The following is a 26,151-nucleotide window of genomic DNA, read 5'->3' on the forward strand; positions in this document are numbered from 1 at the left end:
TGTGATGGATGTGGCCATATTGATTCACTTGAAGTTAAAATTCAACATATTGCCAAATCAAACACAGGATGTATTTGAGACACACCTTCAATCTTCATGAAGTAGGTCACTTATTAAGTAAGATAAAAAATATATATATATTTAACTAGGCAAGTCAGTTAAGAACAAATTATTATTTACAATGACGGCCTTGGAACAGTGGGTTAACCGCCATGTTCAGGGGCAGAACGACAGATTTTAACCTTGTCAGCTCAGGAATTCAATCCAGCAACCTTTCGGTTACTGGCCCAATGCTCTAACTATTAGGCTACCTGCATTAGCTAGCCAGGTGCTGCTATTTATTGGACAAGTGTCTCCATCCTCTAATTGGTTGTTATCGTCCCCCGAGAAATGAATCAATAGAGAATTGCACCATATAGTAGCACTTTACTATGACAGTAGCTGATATTGTTGTGCAGTATTTGTTTTTCTCTTGTAGAGTCAGGATCACTGCAAGAGCCAACCAGTCAGGGATTCGGGGAGCCAGTGAGGAAACCTCAGTCAGTCAGGGAGTCATTGAGTCAGGTGCAGCAGGCTTCACCTGGGACCAGGCAGCACTCAATCTCCTCAGTGCACGTTATGAACAATGCAGATCCAATTTCCATTCTTCGAAAAGTATAATAAAAGCGTCCTGAGAGCTTATAGCACTAGAACTGTAGAAGAAAGGCCAACAGGTCACAGGCCCTTAATGTGACAACAAGTGGAAGGGCATGTTAAAAGTGTACAAAGAGACCCTTTAATAAAATGAAAGTTGGTCTCAGGAACAGCAACATGCCCATATTTGAATGCACTCAACACCCTTCTTCATAGATACCCCAACATCAACCCTGAGTCAATAGCCAGGAACATCAGTGGGTTTCAACCCATGTTAGCTCTACCAATTGCTTCAATGCCCGCCACTCAACCTGACCTGACACAAGCAGAGTCCACCTGGACAATGCACATCAGCCAGAGGATGAGGAACAAGCAACCCAATCTGTGATGCCATCGCCTGTGAAGAAAAGGAAACCTGCAGAGGAGCCAACTTGGCTTAACGATTACAGGGTGGAGGGTGATACACCACGGCAGGCAGCTAAAAAAGGGCAATGGAAGGACAGACACGCCACACAGAGAAGATGGCCATGATGAAACAACTACTGGAGCAACAGAGCACTGTAGTAAACATCCTCCAAAGCTCTGAACAAGTGAAGTTGCAAAAGTGAAGAACCTTTAATTAAATTAATTTAAAGAAAATAAACATGTTATGTTATTTATTAATTATATATCAAATAAGTATAGGCATATCAAAACAAGTTTAGGTTTGATTTAGGCATATCAAAACATTTATTTCCAAGTTCATAATTTGTAGCAAATGAAATACATTGACCCATTATTCAATAAAGATAACTTGACATTCATTTCAATTATTTTTAACAGTAAATTATTGCATGAGGGCATACAGAGAGAAATGGGGGGGGGGGGGCAGTGGAATAGTAAGTGCTGGCTCCATCACATACACACGTCTTGACGGGCCGTGCCCAACTCTTGTCCAGGGCCTTGGGGTGGGTTTGTGTTGTAGCCTACAGCTCATGAGACAACAGGTGAGCAATCTAGTTCCGCTTCTGCGATGCAACAGGCATCACCCTCTCTTCATCATTGACATCCTGCTCACCATGTAGCATGCACCTGAACCTTTCCTTCAGGTGGGTGAAGGACCACTATTGTGCACCCTGGTTGTAGAGGACATGCTGGATGCTCCAGGATGTGGGTGTCATTGGGCACCATAGACTGCGGGTTGGCGGTAATCATCTGATGCAGGTTTGAGTTCCACTGAGCCGGGATAGGCACTACATGCACTAATGAAAAGCATTTTGTCATCGCAGACGGCCTGGAGGTGCATAGAATGAAACAACTTCCGATTTACATGTCTCAGGTTATTCTCAGGCGGGGCCTTGATGGGATTGTGTTTTCCGTCAATGGCTCAGGTCACCCCAGGGAACTTAGCTGCCTTTAAGAAGCCACTGATGACCTCTTGTGCTCTGGCCCCTGTTGGCCAGATGATGACTTGTTGCAGAGAGATGAGATACTGCTTCGGTTACCCTCTGAAAGCAGGCCTCAAATATAGATTTAGAGACATTGAACCTGTCGCCAATTCCTCTGCACCAAGGAATATAATTGATATTACGATATTATATACAGTTTGATAGAACAGTTTAGAATAACATTATTACACTACTCTGAACATAAATTCACTCTTTACCAACTATGGCTATAAATCAGCAGTGTGATCAAAAATGCACACATCAGAAAAAAAAAATTGGGAATATGTTTTTTTGGGGTATGTCAGATTTTATGTTATGAATGACGGACAGTGTCTCAATGTCTGAAAGGACATTGCTCGTCATATATACTTGTATGTTCCCGGCCTTGCCTCATATGCATGATTCGATATCAAATCCAACATGATTTTGCAGCAACGTCCAGTTCGTCATTACCACCACAGGGAATCAGCTCTATTGGGGGTGTAACAGTATAACTTTAGACCGTTCCCTCACCCATATACCCGGGCGCGTACCAGGGACCCTCTGCACACATCAACAACAGTCACCCACGAAGCATCGTTACCCATCGCTCCACAAAAGCCGCGGTCCTTGCAGAGCAAGGGGAACCACTACTTCAAGGTCTCAGAGCAAGTGACGTCACCGATTGAAACGCTATTTAGCGCGCACCACCGCTAACTAAGCTAGCCGTTTCACATCCGTTACAGGGGCTTAACTTTCACTGAAAATATATGGTTAACCTCTGGGACTATCGATCCCGACGGAATAAGAGCAAATCTTAGATACTAATTACTAGTCTGCAGCCATAAATTATGTAAACCTGGGATGCTATTACCGACAACCGCCGAAACATCTATTCTATGAGAACATTTCTGAATGGTACTCTGAAGTATTCATTCTAACCACGAAAGACTTTGATCTTCAGGGAAAAAGAGAGAGAGAGAGAGTGTCACGATCGTCATAGTGAGGAGACCAAGGTGCAGCGTGATAAGCGTACATAACTCTTTCAATGAAAGAACGAACACTGAACAAAACTATACAAAACAACAAAACGTGAAGCTATATGACTCGTGCAAACAGGCAACTAAACATAGAATAACAACCCAAAAAACTATCCAAGGAATATGGCTACCTAAATATGGTCCCCAATCAGAGACAACGATAAACAGCTGCCTCTGATTGAGAACCAATCTCGGCAACCATTGACATATAAACACCTAGAATATAAAACCCCATAAACATGCAAAACCCTAGACAATACAAAAACTACACAAACCACCCTTTTCACACCTTGACCTAATCAGATAATAAAGAAAACAAAGATAACTAAGGTCAGGGCATGACAGAGAGAAAGAGACTCGGATGAACTGACAGTCCAGCAGACGGACTGACGATTCCAACAGAGATCCCGACGACACATGGGCGTAAAACTATATTGATTGCAATTATTCCCAAATGAGTGAGCGTACAGGTGCAAAGGATTAGCATTTCAATTAATATAGTTATCAACTGTGTGTGTAGTGACCCCTTTTGTCTTTCCCGCTCTCGCACAGTTCACACCCACTTCCCTTCGTGCACCAAGCCGTCATATCAGCTTAGCCCACTAGGGAACCTTCCCTATAATTTATTAGTAACATATCTAGTGTTGTTTGTTTATGCATTTCTGTGATTATTTAGTTAGTTGGTAAATGAATGATTGAGCCAATTGGTGTATGGATGATTCATAGTAAAGGCTGGGTTCGTGCAGATAACGAACAATTTGCGACGTTTGGAATGAGACTGACATGAGGTAAATAATAAGTCATTATTAATAAGACTAATATATCAGATATTAAAATATCTGAAGAGTTACATTAGGAAAAGTATAACTTTGTCATCTGAAGATTTTCCTTGGTGCCCCGATGTCCTAGTTAATTACATTTACATGATTCGTTTAATCAAGTAATAATAATTACAGAGAATTGATTTGACAAAATAAAAGTCTCAAGAACAGCTCAAATAAGCAAAGAGAAACGACAGTCCATCATTACTTTAAGACATGAAGGTCAGTCAATGCTGGACATCTCAAGAACTTACTATGTTCTTCAAGTGCAGTCGGAAACACCATCAAGCACAATGATGAAACGGTCTCTCGTGAGGACCGCCACAGGAAAGGAAGATTCCAAGAACACAGGATGAGATGTTACTATCCTTTGTGCAAGCACTTCCAAGAGTTCATGAACAGTGAGCCTGGTGAAATTTGTGGAGTGCATCGTCAGTAGTGTACCTTTGGTTCCTAGGGTGTTTCGGCCTTTCACACTATACACCCTCCCCAAAGGCGGCCAGCGACAGGGTGATCAATCCTACGCTTGCGTCCCATTCCCAATTAGTCATAGGAGTTGCCTTGTTGTTGATAGCCAACATCCCATGGGACTATGCATGGCAGGGGCGTCCTCCCCCTGAGTCAAGCATTGTTGACCGCATACCTCCTGGCCCTCTCACTTCGGGGCCCACCTGGGGTCTTTCCTCTTCATCCAGAGCCACTGACTGCTGCCTTCTGCCGCCTCCGATACAGCTTTGATTGCCGAACGCTGGCTCTGGCCCTTAATTCTCAGGTCTCTAAACAGTCTGGCTGTAGATGTTGCCACAAAACCTCTGCAGCCCACCTCCACTGGTCGGACTTCTGTGTTCCAGCCATGATGCCGTGCTTCGGCAGCTAGATCGGCATAGCGCAGATGTTTTCGCTCATAAGCCTCATCTACTGAGTCCTCCCAGGGTACTGTGAGCTCAATGATGAAGACCTTTTTGAGCGAACGGGACCAGAGCACCATGTCAGGTCTTAGGGTGGTGGTTGCGATCTCCGGAGGAAACACAAGTTGCCGGCCAATGTCAGCTAGCATTTTCCAGTCTCGCTCTAATGGTGTAGAGCCGCTCTTCAGTGGTTTATCCCCTTCGCAGACAAAGGTCGTCCGTAAGGGGTGTGATGCTGCTGGGGGTGGTAGGGAGTTGGTGGCAGCTCGTTTGTCCTCCAGGGCGGACGCAAGGTTTTTAAGGACTTGGTTGTGACGCCAAGTGTAGCGTCCTTGGGTGAGGCTTGTTTTACACCCTGAAAGAATGTGCCTGAGGTTGGCTGGCATGGAACAGAGGGCACAGTCCGGATCTTCACCATACCATTGGTGAAGATTAACTGGTGTTGGAAGGACGTCATATGTTGCTCTGATGGAAAAGCTCAACTGTCTCGCTTCCATGGCCCACAGATCCTTCCAGCTGATCTTCCTCTTCTCCACACTGTCCCATCGAGTCCACTGTCCCTGTTTGGCAAGAGAGACTGCCTTGGCCAACCTTGCAGCCTCCTCCTGATGGCGTACTTCCTGCACTACCATCTTCCGCCGCTCTGGTGCAGTGGCCTTACTCCAAGCAGCACGGCTAGTTAGCCCAAGGCCTCCTCTCCCTTGCTGAACATGACCCACAATGTCAGCATGTCTGAGGGCTGCTGTTGCCTCCTGGACTGCTTTTCCTGGCCTCCATTTGCGCCCAGTTGCCAAGGTCGGCGCATTGTTGCTCACCACTGGGTCTCGAGATTCATTCAGTGTCATCTGGAGCCTGGTTTTTGCACACTTGAATTCCTCTGTTAGACTAGTGAGGGGCAGCTTGAGGACACCATCTCCATAGAAGCCTATGGTGGTAAGACATCGTGGAACTCCGAGCCACTTCTTTAAGTAGCCTGTGACTCCTCTTTCCATCTTAACCACTGTTGAAATTGGAACCTCATACATTGCTAGGGGCCACAACACCCGGGTAGGAGACCAAACTGCAGACACCAGGCCTTTAACTTTCCAGGTAGCTGGGTGTTGTCGATGGACTGTAGGCTACTACTGATGTCTTTGCGCAGCTGTTGCACCTGCTCTTTGTCCTTCAGGCTTGCATCATACCACCTTCCAAGGCTTTTTACCGGCTGCTCAGACACTGTTGGGATTTGGTCATCTCCGATGAAGAATTTCAGGTCAGAGAGTACTCCCTTCACAATCGAGATGCTGCGTGACTTGGATGGTTTAATCTTCATACGGGCCCAGCTGATGTTCTCCTCGAGTTTTCTGAGCAGTCTCCTGGTGCATGGGACAGTGGTGGTCAATGTTGTAATGTCGTCCATGTAGGTACCACCAGTGCTGGCACCACGCATCAGGCCTATAGTGCGTCTCGCCTGTCCAGCGCTGCTAGAGCCTTCCTCCTCTCCAGCGCAGCTGGAGTCTCCCGCCCCTCAGTCCAGAGGCGCCAGAGCCCCTCATTCCAGAGGCGCCAGAGCTCCTCAGTCCAGCGCTGCCAGAGCCTTCCTCTCCAGCGTTGCCTGAGCTACCCGTCTGCCCAGCGCCATCAGAGTCGCCAGTCTGCCCAGCACCGCCTGAGCCACCCATCTGCCCAGCGCCGCCAGTGCCGCCAGTCTGCCCAGTGCCGCCAGTGCCGCCAGTCTGCAAGGAGCCGCCAGTGCCGCCAGTCTGCAAGGAGCCGCCAGTGCCGCCAGTCTGCAAGGAGCCGCCAGTGCCGCCAGTCAGCCAGGAGCCGCCAGTGCCGCCAGTCAGCCAGGAGCCGCCAGTGCCGCCAGTCAGCCAGGAGCCGCCAGTGCCGCCAGTCAGCCAGGATCCACCAGAACTGCCTTCCAGATCTGCCTTCCAGATCTGCCAGTCAGCCAGGATCCGCCATTCAGCCAGGATCCGCCATTCAGCCAGGATCCGCCAGTCAGCCAGGATCTGCCAGAGCTGCCAGTCAGCCAGGATCTGCCAGAACCACCAGTCAGCTAGGATCTGCCAGAACTGCCAGTCAGCCAGGATCTGCCAGAACTGCCAGTCAGCCAGGATCTGCCGGAACCACCAATCAGCCAGGATCTGCCAGAACCACCAGCCAGCCAGGATCTGCCAGATCCATCAACCTGCCTGAGCTTCCTCTCAGTCCTGAGCTTCCTCTCAGTCCCGAGCTTCCCCTCAGTCCCGAGCTTCCCCTCAGTCCCGAGCTACCCCTCAGTCCTGAGCTACCTCAGTCCCGAGCTGCCCCTCAGTCCGGAGCTGCCCCTCAGTCCAGTGGGGCCCGTTGTTAGGGTTCCTAGGCCAAGGTTAGCGGCGAGGGTCGCCACTCAAGGGACGCTAAGGAGGTGGACTAAGACAATTATGGAGTGGGGTCCACGTCCAGCGCCAGAGCTGCCACAGCGGACAGATGCCCACCCAGACCCTCCCCTATAGGTTTAGGTTGTGCGGTCGGAGTCCGCACCTTGGGGGAGGGGGGTACTGTCACGTTCTGACCATCGTTCTTGTGTGTTTTCCTTGTTTTAGTGTTGGTCAGGACGTGAGCTTGGTGGGCATTCTATGTTGTGTGTCTGGTTTGTCTATTTCTATGTTTGGCCTGATATGGTTCTCAATCAGAGGCAGGTGTTAGTCATTGTCTCTGATTGGGAACCATATTTAGGTAGCCTGTTTTGTGTTGGGTTTTGTGGGTGGTTGTCTCCTGTGTCAGTGTTTGTACCACATGGGACTGTTTCGGGTTTTCATGTTTCTTGTTTTGTTGTCTATTTCATGTATAGTTTTCGTTATTAAAAGAACCATGAATGATAACTACGCTGCGTCTTGGTCCGATCCCTGCTACACCTCTTCTTCAGAGGAAGAGGAAGAAGAGAACCGTTACACGGTCACCCTTTCCCACTAGGCTTGCAGATGTTGAAAGGAAGCCCCTTCTGCATCTCCCTCCTTTCCACATGCACATAGCCTGCTTATCATCCCACATCCACCCTGACCCCGCTTCAAACTCTAACCTGACCACTACTAAATTCTTTTTTTTCACAAGAATATACCAGTGTAGTACAGAAGAAACTCCATCTACTACAATGATTAATAGATTCAGTTGTCTGGTGGTAAGGGTCGTTTCAGGTCAAGATGTTCAGGTCAAGTTGCCTGATGATATGGGGTTGGTTTGAAGCTGGGCCCCTGTTCTTTTATTCCATTCACGCTTCGGGGGGGCAAGCATGGTGCTGCAGGTATGGAAATCCCGTCTCCATGTGTGGGGGCAATCCATATTGCCTGACGACAAATGTGACATTGCCCTAAGGTACGAGACGTGAAGGTGGCTCTCCGCAGAACCACACCTGTCTCTCTGAATCAAAGACATGCAGTATCTGTCATACGTATGTCTCGTTGTGACGAGAGGGAGGGTGACTTGAACAAAAATAACAAGGACAAACAAGGATGCTGCCTTCCCTACAATAATAATAACAACAAAACACGACACATTTGTGAGCAGTTTTCGTGTTCCCAAAATTCAAGGATGCTGTACATTTTAAAGTCTGCGTTTGGGAAACAAAAACTGCCGCCCTGCCACTCAAATTTGATCGACAAAGCTATGGATGCAAGGACTGAAGATCCATGGGATCAAATGTATACTTTTCAAGGGAAACTCCACCACTTTTAACATTTGGGGTGATGTTCTAAAGTATCTAGTGAGGTCCTACACAGTTTCAGTCTAATTTTATAATTTCAAGTAGGATCCCTAAGATCCCTAAGATGACTATTTTTTTCTGATCCTATTGAAACCCCTTGCGTTATGATGCTCTGGTTGTCTTTGTCTAACGGCAAATAAATATTTTAAATAGAGAATCAAAAACCTGTAGAATTATATTCTATGACAACCTATTCCAGTATTTTCCTGTTATTTAAGGCTCAAACTCCCATGATTTTTTGGCAAAACCACTCCTACCATCATCGTCGAAGTTGCAGCTCCAGGAGCAATTGTGCCCTGTCCAAATAGACTATTTTTGTAGTGAATTACTTGTAAAATTCCTATTTTTGATTAGTTCCAACAGGCCTACAGTGTTGTTGGATGGTTTCTTGGGCAGTCGCTAAGGCAACTCACGTTCAGCCACTAAGACCAGGGTGAAAAAACATACTGTGGCAACCCCCAGGACTAGCATAATGAAAATATGCATATTTTACACACTTTTTTATGCCTTCTCGCCATTAAATTTAGTTAAGGAGGAAATTGAGTCTTTGCAGCCTGAATGGAGAATGTTTTATGTATGGGGGATACAAGTGTATAGCCGCCTGCATACATTTCCTATGTCTGGTATGAGGAAAGGACTCACTATCACCATCTTCCGGCTGTTGGGCTAATATAGACGTATACATCCAAGATGGGTAGATGGCGTGGTTAAGACAGCTTATTATTTGAGGATTTGATCTGATAAAAACAAACCAAAAATTGACTACCTGATGTCTCAAACAATATTACACATGTGAAATTGGGTTGTCACTAGTTACCATAGCCACAAAGTCCAAACTGGCAATATCAGAAAAAAATGTGTGTGAACAAACATTTGCTTTTTGATCTTCATTTAAGGTTAGGGTTAGGCATGAGGTTAGCAGCGTGGTTAAAGTCAGTTGTTAAGGTTAGGTTTAAAATTGGCAACCCTTTAATTAGTGCACTTCCGCAACAGTTGGTTTGGCCAGAGCCCCATTCAGCAGGACGCTACGGTGTGCAGCGTAAATTCAACGGGAACTGTGCTGTTCTGAACGACCAGTTGAAGAATGTTATGTGATTTATGGTGTTGTGGCAGTGTGCTAATATTTCCTCTAAGGGCATATTAATCAGTAGCAACCAATCCAGTTTCAAACTCTGTGAAAGGCGGAAGTAGGCTTCTCCTGTGCAGACAGGGAGCAAACTGCAGACAATATCATCTCAAATGTTAAACCCTTTGGCCATTGGAGTACATTTGTCTACTGGTGGAGTGAGTATGTGAAAACTACTATTCTCAAACATATATGTTTCTCTTGCTGTTCCTTTGAAGATAAGGATGTATTTTGTACCTGTAGTCTGCAGGTACAACCCCCTTTTAAATAGCTTTAATCTACAAGGGGAAATCCAAGCCATGTCCAATTAACATCACACTTTCCTTTTGGTACTTTTGGCACCATCCTCTTTGTCAGGTGATTTCCAGGAAGACTGTCCTTCTACTGCTACTAGAACAGGTGACAACCAAATGAGTGAGCATCAACAGATCATTAGATTTGTGCAGCACCTACGCTAGCTCAGGTCGATGTGGCAACAAGTGTGGTTCATTTATTTTCTGAACCAGTTATTGGCCAATGTTTAATCATGAAAATGTCACCAAACACAGATGGCATACACTTGAAATATGTAGGTATTTATTTAAGGGTGAATAAAATATATATATGTTTAAACATATTTTATTTTGTTCATCATCCTCCTGATTGGCTAGCCTTATTGGTTGTCAATGAAAACAAAATTATATTGCACAAATATAAATATATTTTTTTACAATAAAGTAAGAAATCAGTACAAAACTATTTTAGATACAGTAGTAGCCCACTCTTAAATGACAATGGTTTATCAAAATTATCAGTAAAACCTCACAAATGGTGCATTTATCGTGGTGAAGCTAACTCAAATTGATTGGTGACCGGCTTATAGTTCACTTTGTTAGCTAGTACCAGCAAAACAAGACAGTTAAATCAGTCAATCAATCAAAGGCATTTAGACAGCCGATGTCACCAAGTGCTTATTCAGAAACCCAGCCTAAAACCCCAAACAGCAAGCAATGCAGAAAGGCGGGAACCTAGGAAGAAACCTAGAGCGGAGGGGTGGCCAGTCCTCTTCTGGCTGTGCTGGGTGGAGTTAAAGCAACTGCCCAGTGAAAAACTCACTTTTAAAAGTTTGTTTTCTCTTAACGCATACCCAAATAATGCTGTTCATTCTTCCAATACTTGCTTTTGTGGTCAAAGCATAAATTGGAGGGGGGAAAAACACTTTAAAAACCATACCTCAAACTTGTATCTCAAACATGCCGTTTAAAAAACGTTTGGTATTTCCTCATCCTGTAGAAAGGACGTTATCAACCTGAGGAGGATCATCTGGCCAAATCTGTGGTCTTCTTGCGTTCCTATTTTTTGTGAACGGTATACGCCCACACCATTCCAACACAGAAAATCTGCTTTTTAACATACTTCATTACCATTTTCTGGAAGAAAAACAATTTCACTCATATTGTTAATGATAGATCATATTTCATAAAAGTTTGGAAATACTGGATAGCTTGTTTAAAATAAAGAAAGGACAGAAATGCAATTATATTATTCATTGTGCATTCTCCCTCAATAGGCTACAGCCTCGCTTTGGTTGGTATTTTAATCAATAAAGAATCTATCGTGTAGTGCAAAAAGAACCCCTGATATGGCTAATGCAATTATGCTTTATAGATCACTAATCCATCAACAGATATTGTTCATATTGTATGCCAAGGGATAGACGAACGGGAACAGCCCTCCTCCACATCTATTGCTCCACGTCTAACCTCCAAGACACCTCTGAAAGGTGATGAAGGTAGCCCCATTCTTCACCCCCAGCTCTCCCAGGCTCTGGTGTCTCTGGACGGGCTTGCCATTGTAGGCGAGGTTCAGGCTTCCCGTCAGGTCAGGCCGCTTCTGTAGGAACCTCCTCTGAAGTTTGCCGATGGTGTCTGTGCTCTTGAGGACGAATGGGACTCTTTTGCCGTCTGAGCCGCTGAGCACGGTGACAGCTAAACGGGATGCTCGGTTCGGTTTATGGTCTTGGACAACCAGTAGAGAGGCGTGAGTTGCGTTCAGGAATGTTGGATCGTACGGAACAGGGATCGGTGGGTCTCCTCTGGGGCAATCGTGGAGTAAGGTAGGTAAGGCCTGGGACAGGGAGAGAGAAAGAGACAGGGGGGTAGAGAGAGAAATAGAGTGTGTGTGTGAGAGGAGAGAGATATGGCATACTGTAAATACTGGCTATATCATCAATAATGTCAAGGTTGTTCATCCTCATTCTACTTCAATGAACATCACTTTTGCAATGTACAACAATGACGGGAAATGCCACACATTTGCTTATTTCATGCCCTCCACTATGCCTGCTTTCAGTTTCTGTTACTGTGTCGTACAGTTGATATCATGATGAAGAATTGTGAATGATAAAAAGAAAAACCCTCTGACTCACATTTCACTTTTGGGCACAAGAAATAGTGCTTACATTTTCAACATTGATGACCAATACATATCTCTTCTAAAAAAAAAAAAGTTTTACTCGAAACAATACTAAAATATGTTACCAACCACGGCAGTATGACATTATAGTGTTGAAGTACCGGTGCGTAAATAAACAAGCCTTACCATTGGCCATTGTAGCTGTGCCGTTTCCATTTTGCAGAGGGTTTGTGAAGACTACTCATCAACCTCATATGTTCCTCTTTTAACTTGAACTGTATTTATACTAAATCAATAGGGGAGGTCCAGAAGCTGCAGAAGCCAGGGGGAAGTCCCTAGATCCCCCAAATTCAATGTTGTTGTTTTTTTGTACTTTTCTGGAGTTTAGCCAGCCTGATCCTATTTGTCAGGTGGTTTCTGCGAGCTGTCATGACTCCAGGCACCAGTTCCATCAGATAGGCAAAGGTCATAGAGTTATGACTCTCTGAAAACAACAACCTGCGCCAGGAACAGAGCAACAAGACAAACCTGTGAAAGTGAAAGAGATGAAGAGGTCATAGTAACAATAGCTAATAAAACAACGGGTGCAATCCGCCACCACTTCCAACCTTTAATTTCTGTGAAAACACACGTTTCATTTGAACTATGTTTATGCGTTAGTGTTTTAAAAGTCGGACAAAGGATTGGTAACAATGATGTAACTGGTAAGCTTATTTCCCATTCGATCACAACTATTATCAACAAAGTGTCTGGGGTAACACGAGTTAGGCATAAGGTTAGCGGTGTGGTTAAGGTCAGGGTTAATGTTGGTGTTAAAGGTTCAAATTACATTTTTATCAAAATTGTAGAAATAGGTGGGGTTTATGATTTTCTGATTGTGGTAACTAGAGAAGACCCTTTAATTAGTGTATTTGCTCGACGGTCGGATTGGCCAGAGCCGCATTCAGCAGGACACTACAGTGAGCATAATAAATTAAACGGAAACGGTGCTGTTCTGAACGACCAGTTGAAGAATGTTACGTGATTATGGTGTTGTGGCAGTGTGTGCTAATATTTCCTCTAAATGCATATTAATCAATAGTAACCACTACAGATTCCAAATATATGAGGGGCAATGTAGAAGCAGTCTCATTCTGTGCTGCTTGGAGTAAACTGCAGACCGTATCATCTCAAATGTTAAACCCCGGCACCTTGACCTTTGGCCATTGGTGTGCATTTGCCATTATTACTGGTGGAGTAAGTATGTCAAATCTACTCTTCTCAACCATAGAGTTTCTCTTTCTATTCCTTTGAATGTAAACCCCCTTTTAAATACCTTTAATCTACAAGGGGAAATCCAAGCCATGTCCATTTAATGAACACCACACTTTCCTTTTGGTACTTTTGGCACCATCCTCTTTGTCAGGTGATTTGCAGGAAGACTGTCCTTCTACTGCTACTAGAACAGGTGACAACCAAATGAGTGAGCATCAACAGCTCTTGCTGCTGGTGATTCTCTGATCCACCTCTACACAGACGACACCATTCTGTATACTTCTGGCCCTTCTTTGGACACTGTGTTAACTAACCTCCAGACGAGCTTCAATGCCATGCAACTCTCCTTCCGTGGCCTCCAACTGCTCTTAAACGCAAATAAAACTAAATGCATGCTATTCAACCAATCATTGCCCGCACCTGCCCGCCCATCCAGTATCACTACTCTGGACGGCTCTGACTTTGAATACGTGGATAACTACAAATACCTAGGTGTCTGGCTAGACTGTAAACTCTCCTTCCAGACTCACATTAAGCCTCTCCAATCAAAAATGTAATCTAGAATCAGCTTCCTATTTCGCAACAAAGCTTCCTTCACTCATGCTGCCAAACATACCCTATGTAAAACGGACCATCCTACAGATCCTTGACTTCGGCGATGTCATCTATAAAATAGCCTCCACCACTGTACTCAGCAAACTGGATGTTGTCTATCACAGTGCCATCCGTTTTGCCACCAAATCCCCATACACTACTCACCACTGCGACCTATACGATCTCTCGTTGGCTGGCCCTCGATTCATACTCGTCGCCAAACCCACTGGCTACAGGTTATCTGCAAGTCTCTGCTAGGTAAAGCCCCGCCTTATCTCAGCTCGCTGGTCACCATAGCAGCACCCACTCGTAGCATGCGCTCCAGCAGGTATATCTCACTTGTCACCCCCAAAGCCAATTCCTCCTTTGGTCGCCTTTCTTCCAGTTCTCTGCTGCCACTGACTGGAACGAACTGCAAAAATCACTGAAGCTGGAGATTCCCATGTCCCTCACTAGCTTGTAGAACCAGCTGTCAGAGCAGCTCACAGATCACTGCAACTGTTCATAGCCCATCTGCATACAGCCCATCTATCTACCTCATCCCCATACTGTATTAATTTATTTTGCTCCTTTTGCACCACAGTATTTCTACTTGCACATCCATCTTTTGCACATCTACCATTCCAGTGTTTAATTGCCATATTGTAATTACTTCGCCACCATGGCCTATTTATTGCCTTAACTCCCTTATTTGACCTAATTTGCATTCATTGTATATAGACTTTGTTTTCTTTTTTTCTACTGTATTATTGACTGTATGTTTTGTTCATTCCATTTGTAACTCTGTGTTGCTGTATGTGTCGAACTGCTATGCTTTATCTTGTCCAGGTCGCAGTTGCAAATGAGAACTTGTTCTCAACTAGCTTACCTGGTTAAATAAAGGTGAAATAAAAAATTTATAAATGAACAGATCATTCGATTTGTGCAGCACCTACGCTAGCTCAGGTCGATGTGGCAAAAAGTGTGGTTCATTTATTTTCTGAACAAGTTATTGGCCAATGTTTTATCATGAAAATTTCACCAAACACAGATGGCATACACTTGAAATAATTAGGTATTTATTTAAGGGTGAGTAGAATGTCCATATATGCAGATAAAATATGTTTCAACATAGTTTATTTTGTTCATCCTCCTGATTGGCTAGCCTTATTGGTTGTCATTGAAAATATATAGTATTTTTACAATAAAGTAAGAAATCAGTACTGAGCAATTTCTGATACAGTAGTAGCCCACTCTTAATCGACAATGGTTTATCAAAATTATCAGTAAAACCTCACAAATGATACATTTAACTTGGTGAACTAACTCACATTGATTGGTGACCGGTGTATAGTATAGCTAGGCAAGAGCAAAACAAGACAGTTAAATCAGTCAATCAATCAAATGTATTTAGAAAGCCAATGTCACAAAGTGCTTATTCAGAAACCCAGCCTAAAACCCCAAACAGCAAGCAATGCAGATGTAGAAGCACGGTGGCTAGGAAAAACACCCTCAAAAGGCAGGAACCTAGGAAGAAACCTAAAGCAGAAACAGGCTCTGAGGGGTGGCCAGTCCTCTTCTGGTTGTGCTGGATGGAGTTAAAGTAACTGCCCAGTGAAAAACTCACTTTTAAACGTTCATATTCTCACATATCCAAATAATGTTGTTGATTTGTCCAATACTTGTGTTTGTGGCCAAAGCATAAATTGGAGAGAAAAAACATGAAAAAAATATTCAAAATTGTATCTCAAACAGGCTGTTTAAAAAATGCTTGCTACAGTATTTCCTCATATAAATAATGTTATCTCCCTGAGGAAGATGAGCTGGCCAATCAGCAGTCTTACTCGCAAGAATATTCTTTATAAGCGGTATACGTCGACACCTTTCTGATGTTGGTGTACGCCCACAACACACCAACACAGAAAATATGCTTTTTAACATACTTTTAACATACTCAATTACTATTACTATACTATAGAAAAACTATTTAGCTCATATTGTAAGTAATTGTAGAACATATTTCATAGAAGTCTGGAAACACTGGACAGTTACTTTAACATAAAGAAAGGACAAAGATGCATTAACATTATTCATTGTGCATTCTCCCTCAGCAAGCTACAACATCACTTTGGTTGGTATTCTAAACCATAAAGAATCTACTATGTAGTGCAAAAAGAACACCCGATATGGCTAATGCAAATATTCTTTATAGATCACAAATTAATTGACAGATATTGTTCATATTGCATGAGAAGGGAAAGATCAACGGAAACAGCCCTCCTTCACATCTATTGCTGCACTTTTACTCCACATCTACCCTGCAAGACACCTCTGAAAAGTGATGAAGGTAACACCATTCTTCACCCCCAGCTCTCCGAGGCTCTGGTGCCCCTGGACGGGCTTGCCGTTTGTAGGCGAGGTTCAGGCTTCCCGTCAGGTCAGGCCGCTTCTGTAGGAACCTCCTCTGAAGTTTGCCGATGGTGTCTGTGCTCTTCAGGAGCAATGGAACTATTTTCCCATCTGAGCCGTTGAGCACAGTGACAGTGAAACGGGAAGCTCGGGTCGGTTTAGTGTCTTCGACAACCAAAAGAGAGGTGTGAGATGCATTCAGGAATGTTGGATTGTACGGAACAGGGATCGGTGGGGCTCCTCTGGGACAATGCTGGAGTCTAACAAGTAAGGCCTGGAACAGAGAGAGAGAAAGATAGAGGGGGGGGGGGGGTAAAGAGAGAAAGAGTGAGTGTGTGTGAGATGAGAGTGATGGCATAAGTATAGGCTATATAATCAAGAACGTTGAGGTTGTTAATCCTCTTCCTCCTTTTCATATACACTACATCAAGAAACATCACTTTTGCAATAAAAAAATGCCAGAATATGCCACAGATTTGTTTATTTCATGCACTGCTCTATGCCTGCTTTCAGTTTCTGGCACTGTGTCATACAGATGATACCATGATAAAAGAAAAACCCTCTCACACACATTTGAGTTTTTGGCACAAGAAATAGTGCTTACAATTTCACCATTGTTGACTAATACGTATGTCTTCTAAAAACAAAAACTCTAAACCATACTATGTTGCCATTCACTACAGCTTTAACATCTATGACATTATGGTGTCGAAGTACGACCAAAACAGTTCTGGCTGGTGCAGACATACAACAGAAAACAACTACCCACAAATCATAGTGAGAAAACAGGCTGCCTAAGTATGGTTCTCAATCAGAGACAACGATAAACAGCTGTCTCTGATTGGGAACCATACCAGGCCAAACACAGAAATACAAAAACATAGAACAACACATAGAATGCCCAACCCAACTCACACACTGACCAAACTAAAATAGAGACAAAAAAGGAACTAAGGTTAAGACGTGACACTTCATGGTTGGAATGCTGCAAAGAAGCCACTACTAAAGGACACCAATACAAAGAAGAGACTTGCTTGGGCCAAGAAACACAAGGAATGGACATCAGACAGTGGAAACCTCTCATTTGGTCTGCCATGTCTTTGTGAGACACAGAGTAGGTGAACGGGTGATCTCTGCATGTGTGGTTCCCACCGTGAAGCACGGAGGAGAAGGTATGATGGTGTGGGGGTGCTTTGCTGGTTACACTGTCTGTGATTTATTTCGAATTCAAGGCACACTTAACCATGATGGTTATCACAGCATTCTGCAGCGATATGCCATCCCACCTGGTTTGTGCTTAGTGGGACTATCATTTGTTTTTCAACAGGACAATGACCCAAAACACACCTCCATGCTGTGTAAGGGCTATTTGACCCAGAAGGAGAGTGATGGAGTGCTGCATCAGATGACCTGGACTCCACAGTCACCCAACCTCAACCCAAATTAGATGGTTTGGGATGAGTTCGACTTCAGAGTGAAGGAAAAGCAGCCAACAAGTGCTCAGCATATGTGGGAACTCCTTCAAGACTGTTGGAAAAACATTCCAGGTGAAGCTGTTTGAGAGAATGTAAAGATTGTGCAAAGCTGTCATCAATTCAAAGGGTGGCTACTTTGTAGAAATATATAAATATTGTCACGTTCTGACCTTAGTTCCTTTATTATGTCTTTGTGTTAGTTTGGTTAGGGCGTGAGTTGGGGTGGGTAGTCTATGTTCTTTTTCTGTGTTGTATTTCTGTGTTTGGCCTGGTATGGTTCTCAATCAGAGGCAGCTGTCGATCGTTATCTCTGATTGAGAATCATACTTAGGTAGCCTGTTTTCCCCATTTTTGTTGTGGGTGATTTATTTTCTGTGTCTGTGTTTTCCACACCGAACTGTTTTGTTTTCATTTTGTGTAGTGTTCAGTTTTAATAAAAAATATGACGAACACTTACCACGCTGCGTATTGGTCCGATCCTTCCTACTCCTCCTCAGAAGAGGAGGACGAAAATCGTTACAAATATGAAAAATATTTTCATTTCTTTAACACTTTTTTAGTTACTACATGATTCCATATGTGTTATTTCATAGTTGTGATGTCTTCACTATTATTCTACAATATACAAAGTAGTAAAAATAAAGAAAAACCCTTGAATGAGCAGACGTTTGAACCTCTGACCGGGAATGTATGTTTGAGAAGAGTCGTTTTCACATACTAACTTCACCAGTAGTAATGACAAATGCACCCCATAGGCCGAAGGTAAAAGTGCTGGGGTATAACATTTGAGATGATATTGTCTGCAGTTTGCTCCATGCCAGTCAGGAGAAGCCTACTTCTGCAATGCCTTTCATAGATTTGGAAACTGTAGTGGCAGCTATGTATTGCACTTTGTGACATCTGCTGATGTGAAAAGGGCTTTATAAATACATTTGATTGATTGATTGATGTGGATTTTCATGCTGTTACCATTGTCATGACGTTGGCCTGGGGGGTTGGTTTATGACAGTCATAAATACCTCTTCCTCCCTTTTCCCTTTTCTAATTTACTGAGGTTACATTTTTTTTTACTTGGTTAACATAGAGATTCTGGGAACATCTGTAGGTGGGGGGAGATGAACTATATTCTGGTAATCCGAACAATTGAACATATGCAGTGGTACTTAATGAATATGATGTTCGGTTGTCATCTGAGACATTCTCATCAATGATAAGATGACATAAACTCTACAGCGGAAAGTCTACACATCAGAGTTATCGGATTCACATGGAATTGTTGTTCAATTTAAATGTTTGAATATTAAATTATTTGTGATGGGATAAAATGTGATTTTAGCTTCTAAAATGTGAGATTTGGATTTTCATAAAATGGGGAGGGCTGCTCAATCAGTGGCCCTCCCCTGTGAAGGGACAAGGGCTATAAAACTTTTCAAACACACCCTCCTCTCCCTTCCTATAAGCCCTTGACAACAGAACAACTTCCTGTTCCGAGGATATGAGGGCGACGGTCCTATGTCAGAATGGTTCAGATAATAACTACAGAACGAAGCCAACATCAGCATGAGCTTTGGTTGCGAATGGTATGAACTTTTGAACTCTTATTCACTACAGAAGTGAAGCTAGTGACCTCCTAGCTAGTGAAGCTAGTGACCTCCTAGCTGTTGAGTTAGCGACCGCAGCTGCAAACGCAGGTTAGGAAGGAACGGACAGAGTATCCCTTCTATCACACAACGACGTTACTACAACGTATCCAATTGACAACCAGAGACATTCTTCAAAGGACAGAGGACTCGGTTTGGCAATACGGCCTTCCATCTAACACCAACCTACTGAAGCGCAGCTCAGAGTAAATATTTACTGCATTTTCCTTTTCCAAATGGGCGGTAATTTAAGATACTGTATTTACGATAGCACCTTTGTTCCTCAGTCTCTCGCTCTTTCACTCATCCCAGCCCATTTTCCTTTGTGTAACAACCTGTCATATCTGTTCCGTCCGCTAGGGACGTTTTCCTTTATGACGTCATTTGTAATCAAGTTATGATTAATTGTGTGTATGTGAATTCGGTGTGATTAGTTAGGTATTAGGTAAATAAATAATTAAACCCAATGTTGTATTGCTGATTCAAATTGTTAGCCAGGGTTCTTGAAGATAACCAAGAATTTACAACTTTCAGATGAGACTGAAGTAAGATGAAGATTAATGTTGACTGCTATCTATATTACTAGATCTTTAAGAGTTTATTCGGAAGGTAACAGCTCTATAAATATTATTTTGTGGTGCCCGAATCTCTAGTTAATTACATTTACATGGCTCAATCAGGTGATATTAATTACGGAGAAATGATTTTATAGAATAGCATGTCATATCACTTAATCCGGCATAGCCAAAGACACGACACCATTGTTTGACAAGAAATGCAGCACAGAGACACTACTGAGTCGAGGTTAGAGGTTACTGAGTCGAGGTTAGAACTCGTGTCACCCCAGACGCGTCGATAACAGTTTTAAATGAATAGGAATACGCTTAGCAATTACATTAGTGTTACCATTCATTTGAGTGTCTTTTAAAACTCTAACATATAAACATAGTTCAACCTAAACTTGTGTTTGTAAATAAATGAGGGCTAGACATGCAATTGTTTCCTCTGTTGTTTTATTACAGTTACTAAAAGTCATGTGACCTCTTCAACTCTTTCACTTTCTCAGGCAAACAAACACACACACGCAGTCAAGATCTCTGCACGTATTTGCTTCACATTATCATGCTGATGCATTAAAGTAATGATAGACTGTTGTTTCTCTTTGGTTATTTGAGCTGTTCTTGCAATAATATAGTCTTGGTCTTTTACCAAATGGGACAATCTTCTGTATACCACCCCTACCTTGTCACTACACAACTGACTGGCTCAAACACATTAAAAAGGAAAGAAGTTCCACAAATGAACTTTTAACAAGGCCTACCTGTTAATTGAAATGCATTCCAGGTGACGACCTCATGAAGCTGGTTGAAAGAATGACAATAATGTACAAAGCTGTCATCAAGGCAAAGGGTGGCTACTTTAAATAATCTAAAATCTCAAATATATTTTGATTTCATGAACACTTTTTTGGTTACTACATGATTCCATGTGTTATTTCATAGTCTTGATGTCTTCACTATTATTCTACAATGTAGAAAATATATGAAATAAAGGAAAACCCTTGAATGAGTAGGTGTGTCTATACTTTTGGCTGGTACTGTATATGTTTCTCGTTCTGTTCCTTTGAAGATATGGATTTATTTTACACCTTTAATCTGCAGGGGGAAATCTAATCCAAAGGGAATCCCCTTTGTGTCCATTAAGGAACACCACACTTTCTTTTGGTACTTTTGGAACAGCCATTTCCTGGAGTGTAGCCAGCACCATCCTCTTTGTCAGGTGATTTCCATGAAGACTGTCCTTTTACTGATACTAGAATAATTGACAACCGAATGAGTGAGCATCAGCAGATCATTCGATTTGTGCAGCACCTACGCTAGCTCAGGTCGATGTGGCAACAAGGGGGGTTCATTTATTTTCGGAACTAGTTATTGGCCAATGTTTTATCATGAAAATTTTACCAAACACAATTTGCATATGCTTTAAATATTTAAGTGTTTATTTAATGAAGGGTGAATACAATGTCCATTCCGTATATGCAGATAAAATAAATACATGTTTAAACATTATTTGTTTTGTTCATTATCCTTCTGATTGGCTAGCCTTTTTGGTTGTCATTGAAAACATATTTCTAGTTACAAAAATATTTGTTGTTACAGTAAAGTAAGAAATACAGTAGTCTTTAAACAACAATTGTATATCAAATCTATCAATAAAACCTCACAAACGGCACATTTAACGTGGTGAACTAAATCACTTGATTGGTGACCGGCTTATCGTGCACTTTGTTAGCTAGTACCAAGCAAGAGCAAAACAAGACAAACATATTTATAAAGCCCTTTTTAAATCAGGCAGATGTCACAAAGTGCTTATACATAAACCCAGACTAAAACATCAAACCGTAAACAATGCAGATGTAGAAGCACGGCTAGGAAAAACTCCATAGAAAGACAGAAACCTGGGAAGAGATCTAGAGAGGAACCAGGCTCTGAGGGGTGGCTAGTCCTCTTCTGGCTGTGCCTGGTGGAGTTAAAGTAACTGCCCAGTGGAAATCTCACTTTTAAAAGTTCCGTTTCTGATTTGTCCCGTACATATTTGTGGCCAAAGCAAAAATTGGAGAAAAAAACCCCAACCCCATTGAAAACCCCATCTCAAACATGTACCTCAAACAGGCCATTTAAGAAACTCTTGCCATTTCCTCATATGAATTATTTCCCTGAGGAAGATGAGCTGGCCAATCAGCCGTCTACTCAAGTTAATATTTTTAATGACCGGTGTACGCCCACACAATTCCAACACAAAAAAAGCTGCTTTTTAACATACTTAATTCTAATTTTTTGGAATGAAAACTATTTCACTCTTATTGTAAGTATTTATAGGTCATATTTTATAGAAGTATGGGAAAGACTGGACAGTTACATTAACATAAAGAAAGCAAAGAGATGGCTTGACATTATTCATTGTGAATCCTCCCTCAGTAGGCTACAGTATTACATTGGTTGGTATTTGAATCAAGAAAGCATATATTATGTTGTGCAAAAAGAACACCTGATATGTCTAATGCAATTGTTCTTTGTAAATTACAAAATCATTAACAGATAATGTTTGTATATTATTTCATACCATGGGATAGATAAATGGAATAAGCCCTCCTCCACATCTATTGCTCCACGTCTACTCCACGTCTACCCTCCACGACATCTCTGAAAGGTGATGAAGGTAGCCCCATTCTTCACCCCCAGCTCTCCCAGGCTCTGGTGCCCCTGGACGGGCTTGCCGTTGTAGGCGAGGTTCAGGCTTCCCGTCAGGTCAGGATGCTTCAGTAGGAAACTCTTCTGAAGTTTGCCGATGGTGTCTGTGCTCTTGAGGACCAATGGGACTCTTTTGCCGTCTGTGCCGTTGAGCACGGTGACAGTTAACCGGGAGGATCGGGTCGATTTATGGTCTTGGACAACCTGCAGAGAGGCGTGAGTTGCGTTCAGGAATGTTGGATCGCACGGAACAGGGATCGGTGAGTCTCCTCTGGGACAATGCTGGCGCCTAACAGGTAAGGCCTGGGACAGAGAGAGAGAGGAGGGGGGGGTGGAGAGAGATAGGGAGTATGCGTGAGATCAGAGAGATATGTCATACATATAGGCTATATCATGAAGAGCTGAGGTTGTAAATGCTCTTCCTCCTTTTCTGACACACTACATCAATTAACATCAATTTTGCTATATAAAAAAATGTAGGAGATAAATTAGCAGAATATGCCACAGATGTGTTTATTTCATACACTGCACTATGCATGCTTTCAGTTTCTGTTACAGTCAGTCATGCAGATGAACAGAGTTTATACAATGCTAAACAAATATGAATTATAAAAGGTTACGTACTCCCTTACACACATTTTACTCTTGGGCACAAAAAAAATGTCTGTCACATTTTCAACATTTATGACCAATACATATAGTATGTCTTTTAAAAAACTCTAATCAATGCTATGTTACTAACAACTAAAACTTTAACATCTATGATATTTTATTTTGGAAGTACTATTGCATGAAGAAAACTATAATAATGTGTAGTTAAACACCTAATAGCCTTACCATTGGCCATTGTAGCTGTGCCGTTTCCATTTTGCAGAGGGTTTGTGAAGACTACTCATCAACCTTATATGTTCCTCTTTTACCTTGTATTTATACTAAATCAATAGGGGAGGTCCAGAAGCTGCAGAAGCCAGAGGGAAGTCCCTAGATCCCCAAATTCAAAGTGTATTTGCATTTAGCCACCATTCCTCTCTCTGGAGTATAGCCAGCATGATCCTATTTGTCAGGTGATTTCCACAAACTGTCGCAACTCCTGGTACCAGTTCCATCAGATAGGCAAAGGCCATAGAGTTATAACTCTCTAACAACAACAACCTGCACCCGGAAGAGAGCAACAATAAATACCTGGTTATTGGGAGTGATACACAACAGTTTACTGCATCAAATCAAATCAAATGTATTTATACAGCCCTTCTTACATCAGCTGATATCTCAAAGTGCTGTAACAGAAACCCAGCCTAAAACCCCAAACAGCAAGCAATGCAGTTGTAGAAGCACGGTGGCTGGGAAAAACTCCCTAGAAAGGAAAAACCAAAACCATCAACATGATAATGTGGCACAGATATGTGCAGAGACCTTGACCTGTGTGTGTGTGTACGTGTGTTTGCCTGAGAGAGAACGGGAAAGAGATGAATAGGTCATATGACTGTTAACAACAATAATAAAACAACAGTGGAAGCATTTCTAGCCCTCATTTCTTTGAAATCACAAGTTTAGTTTGGACTATGTCTATACATTAGTGTTTTAAAAGTCAATAAAATGATTGGTATCACTAATGTATTTGGTAAGCTTATTTCCTATTCGAGCAAAACTGTTATCAACAAGTGTCTGGGGTAACATGAGTACTAACCTCGACTCAGTACTCAGTCCCGGTCATGCCTAATTGTCTGTGCTGCATTATTTGTCAAACAGTGTTAACAGCATGAAACTCCACGAAAACATTTATTTGGGGAAATCCCATCCTCGTGATAGGGCAATATAATAATATGTTACCCAAGCTACTAACTCTACACACTACAAGCGTTGTACTGTATTGGGCATTTTGTTGTTGAGAGACACTCCAAAGATGAAATTCAAATCAATGAAGTAAATTCCCAGAGACGAAACCCAGGTACCCATAAAACTCATAAAGTGAAACTACAACAATAACTTTTCACACAGGTATTTTTTTGTGCACAAATAGTCGTGGTTATAAATATTGTTGGGACATTCTTTTCAAAACATGTATTTTTACAAACACCAGAAAGTAGGCTACAAACTACTGGTGAACCAAATAAAGAGCACAGAATCCGCCTACCTGATTGCCATCCCCTTAGAGGACAGTTTCTGACCAGGACGATTTATCAAAGACAAGACCAACATACAGACTGGACAATACAGACCAATGCATCACATCACTTCTGCAAATGGCTATTTACACCATGAATAGTGAAATCTAAGCTAGCCTAAATATGTTATATTGAGGGATAATTTGTTTTTAAATTATTTTATTTAAAAATAAAAAAATAATTGTACCAAGATAAATCATCTTTATTATTATTATTATTTATTATCTTTATTATCATTGGCCGGTAATATTGCTTATGTTAACCCCCCAAAAAGTCTTAATACAAGTCATTTATCTTATAACAACTGACTCTACTGAGGGCTGCGCCAACCAGATGGAACTCCACCTCCAGGCTGGCACAGACAATCTACTTTTACCAATCTGATCTACGTGCGCTGTTCCAGATTATGAGGGACAATCCGGATGACTGGGTTGGTGAGACCCTGACCATGGCCTCCAGATGTGATCTTTGACTGTCAAAGGCATCCACCTGCTCGTATTGTTCTGTACGTAAATCCAAGACACTCCATTTATGTTACGTTTTGTATGGTATGTATTAATTTGTGGATGTCCATCACCCATTTAGTATGATATATTATGAATAAGAATTTGTATTATATGTTACAAATTTGCAAAATGTACAATATGTTAGCTAGATGGCTAACTTTAGCTAGACTAGGTTTTAGAGTTAAGGTTAAGGTTAGGGTTAAGATTAGGAGTTAGGCTAAAGGGTTAAGGGAAAGGTTAGCTAAAATGGTTCATGTTTGGGTTAGAGGAAGGGTTAGCTAAAAGGGTTAAGGTTAGGGGAAAGGTTAGCTAACATGCTAGTAGTTGCAAAGTAGCTCAAAAGTAGTAAGTAGTTGAACATTTGCTAATTAGCTAAAATACGAACGTTGTTAGTGATGCAATTTTATCTTGCAACCTTTGGGTTGCTAGATGTTCATATTATATATCTACCCATCCACCCCAACCAACCAAGCTAAATTTTTGCCTTAATTTACCATCTATCTTATCTAACCATATCATACTAATTTGAGTGTCCCGGATTTACATAGCTGGCCTCAGAACTCACCGCAAGTCACGGCAGAGCTACGATAAGGTACTTTCCACATAAAGTGAAAGTAAAGTCAAACTCCATAACAAGAACTTTTCCCAGAGGTATTTATTGAACACAAAACAGTCTTGATAATTCATATTTGCTTGACTTTCTTTTCAACTATTTTTTTTTTTTACAAACACCAAAAAGTAGGCTCCAAACCACTTGTGAGCCAAATAATGTGTGGATGAAGAATCCTTATTTTGGACGGTTAGTACAAAGTAGGCTAATCAT

At 42.2% G+C, this 26,151-nt stretch overlaps 1 protein-coding gene and 1 long non-coding RNA gene across 2 annotated transcripts; both read right to left on the minus strand.

Annotated features, from left to right (window-relative positions):
- Nucleotides 1-14,941: 14,941 nt before the first annotated feature.
- Nucleotides 14,942-18,731, minus strand: LOC116376550 (uncharacterized). Its single transcript, XR_004211988.1, has 2 exons — nucleotides 18,224-18,731; nucleotides 14,942-16,565 (listed from the first exon to the last, which is right to left on the minus strand). It is a non-coding gene; the product is annotated as an uncharacterized LOC116376550 (long non-coding RNA).
- Nucleotides 18,732-21,382: 2,651 nt separating this feature from the next.
- Nucleotides 21,383-23,627, minus strand: LOC109901106 (uncharacterized). The gene is made up of 2 exons (XM_020497131.2): nucleotides 23,495-23,627; nucleotides 21,383-22,960 (listed from the first exon to the last, which is right to left on the minus strand). Exons 1-2 carry the CDS (start codon nucleotides 23,522-23,524, stop codon nucleotides 22,592-22,594), a joined length of 399 nt encoding a protein of 132 aa, XP_020352720.1. The 5' UTR covers nucleotides 23,525-23,627; the 3' UTR covers nucleotides 21,383-22,591.
- Nucleotides 23,628-26,151: the final 2,524 nt, after the last annotated feature.

The sequence above is a fragment of the Oncorhynchus kisutch genome, linkage group LG12 (genome assembly GCF_002021735.2).
Source record: "Oncorhynchus kisutch isolate 150728-3 linkage group LG12, Okis_V2, whole genome shotgun sequence".
Lineage (NCBI taxonomy): Eukaryota > Metazoa > Chordata > Actinopteri > Salmoniformes > Salmonidae > Oncorhynchus > Oncorhynchus kisutch.

Excerpts from the sequence above, each read along its gene's own strand:
- LOC109901106 (XM_020497131.2), bottom strand. The coding sequence starts at position 23,524 with ATGGAAACGGCACAGCTACAATGGCCAATG. Across the intron at positions 22,961-23,494 it reads CACAGCTACAATGGCCAATG|GCCTTACCTGTTAGGCGCCA; the intron begins GTAAGGCTATTA and ends TCTCTGTCCCAG.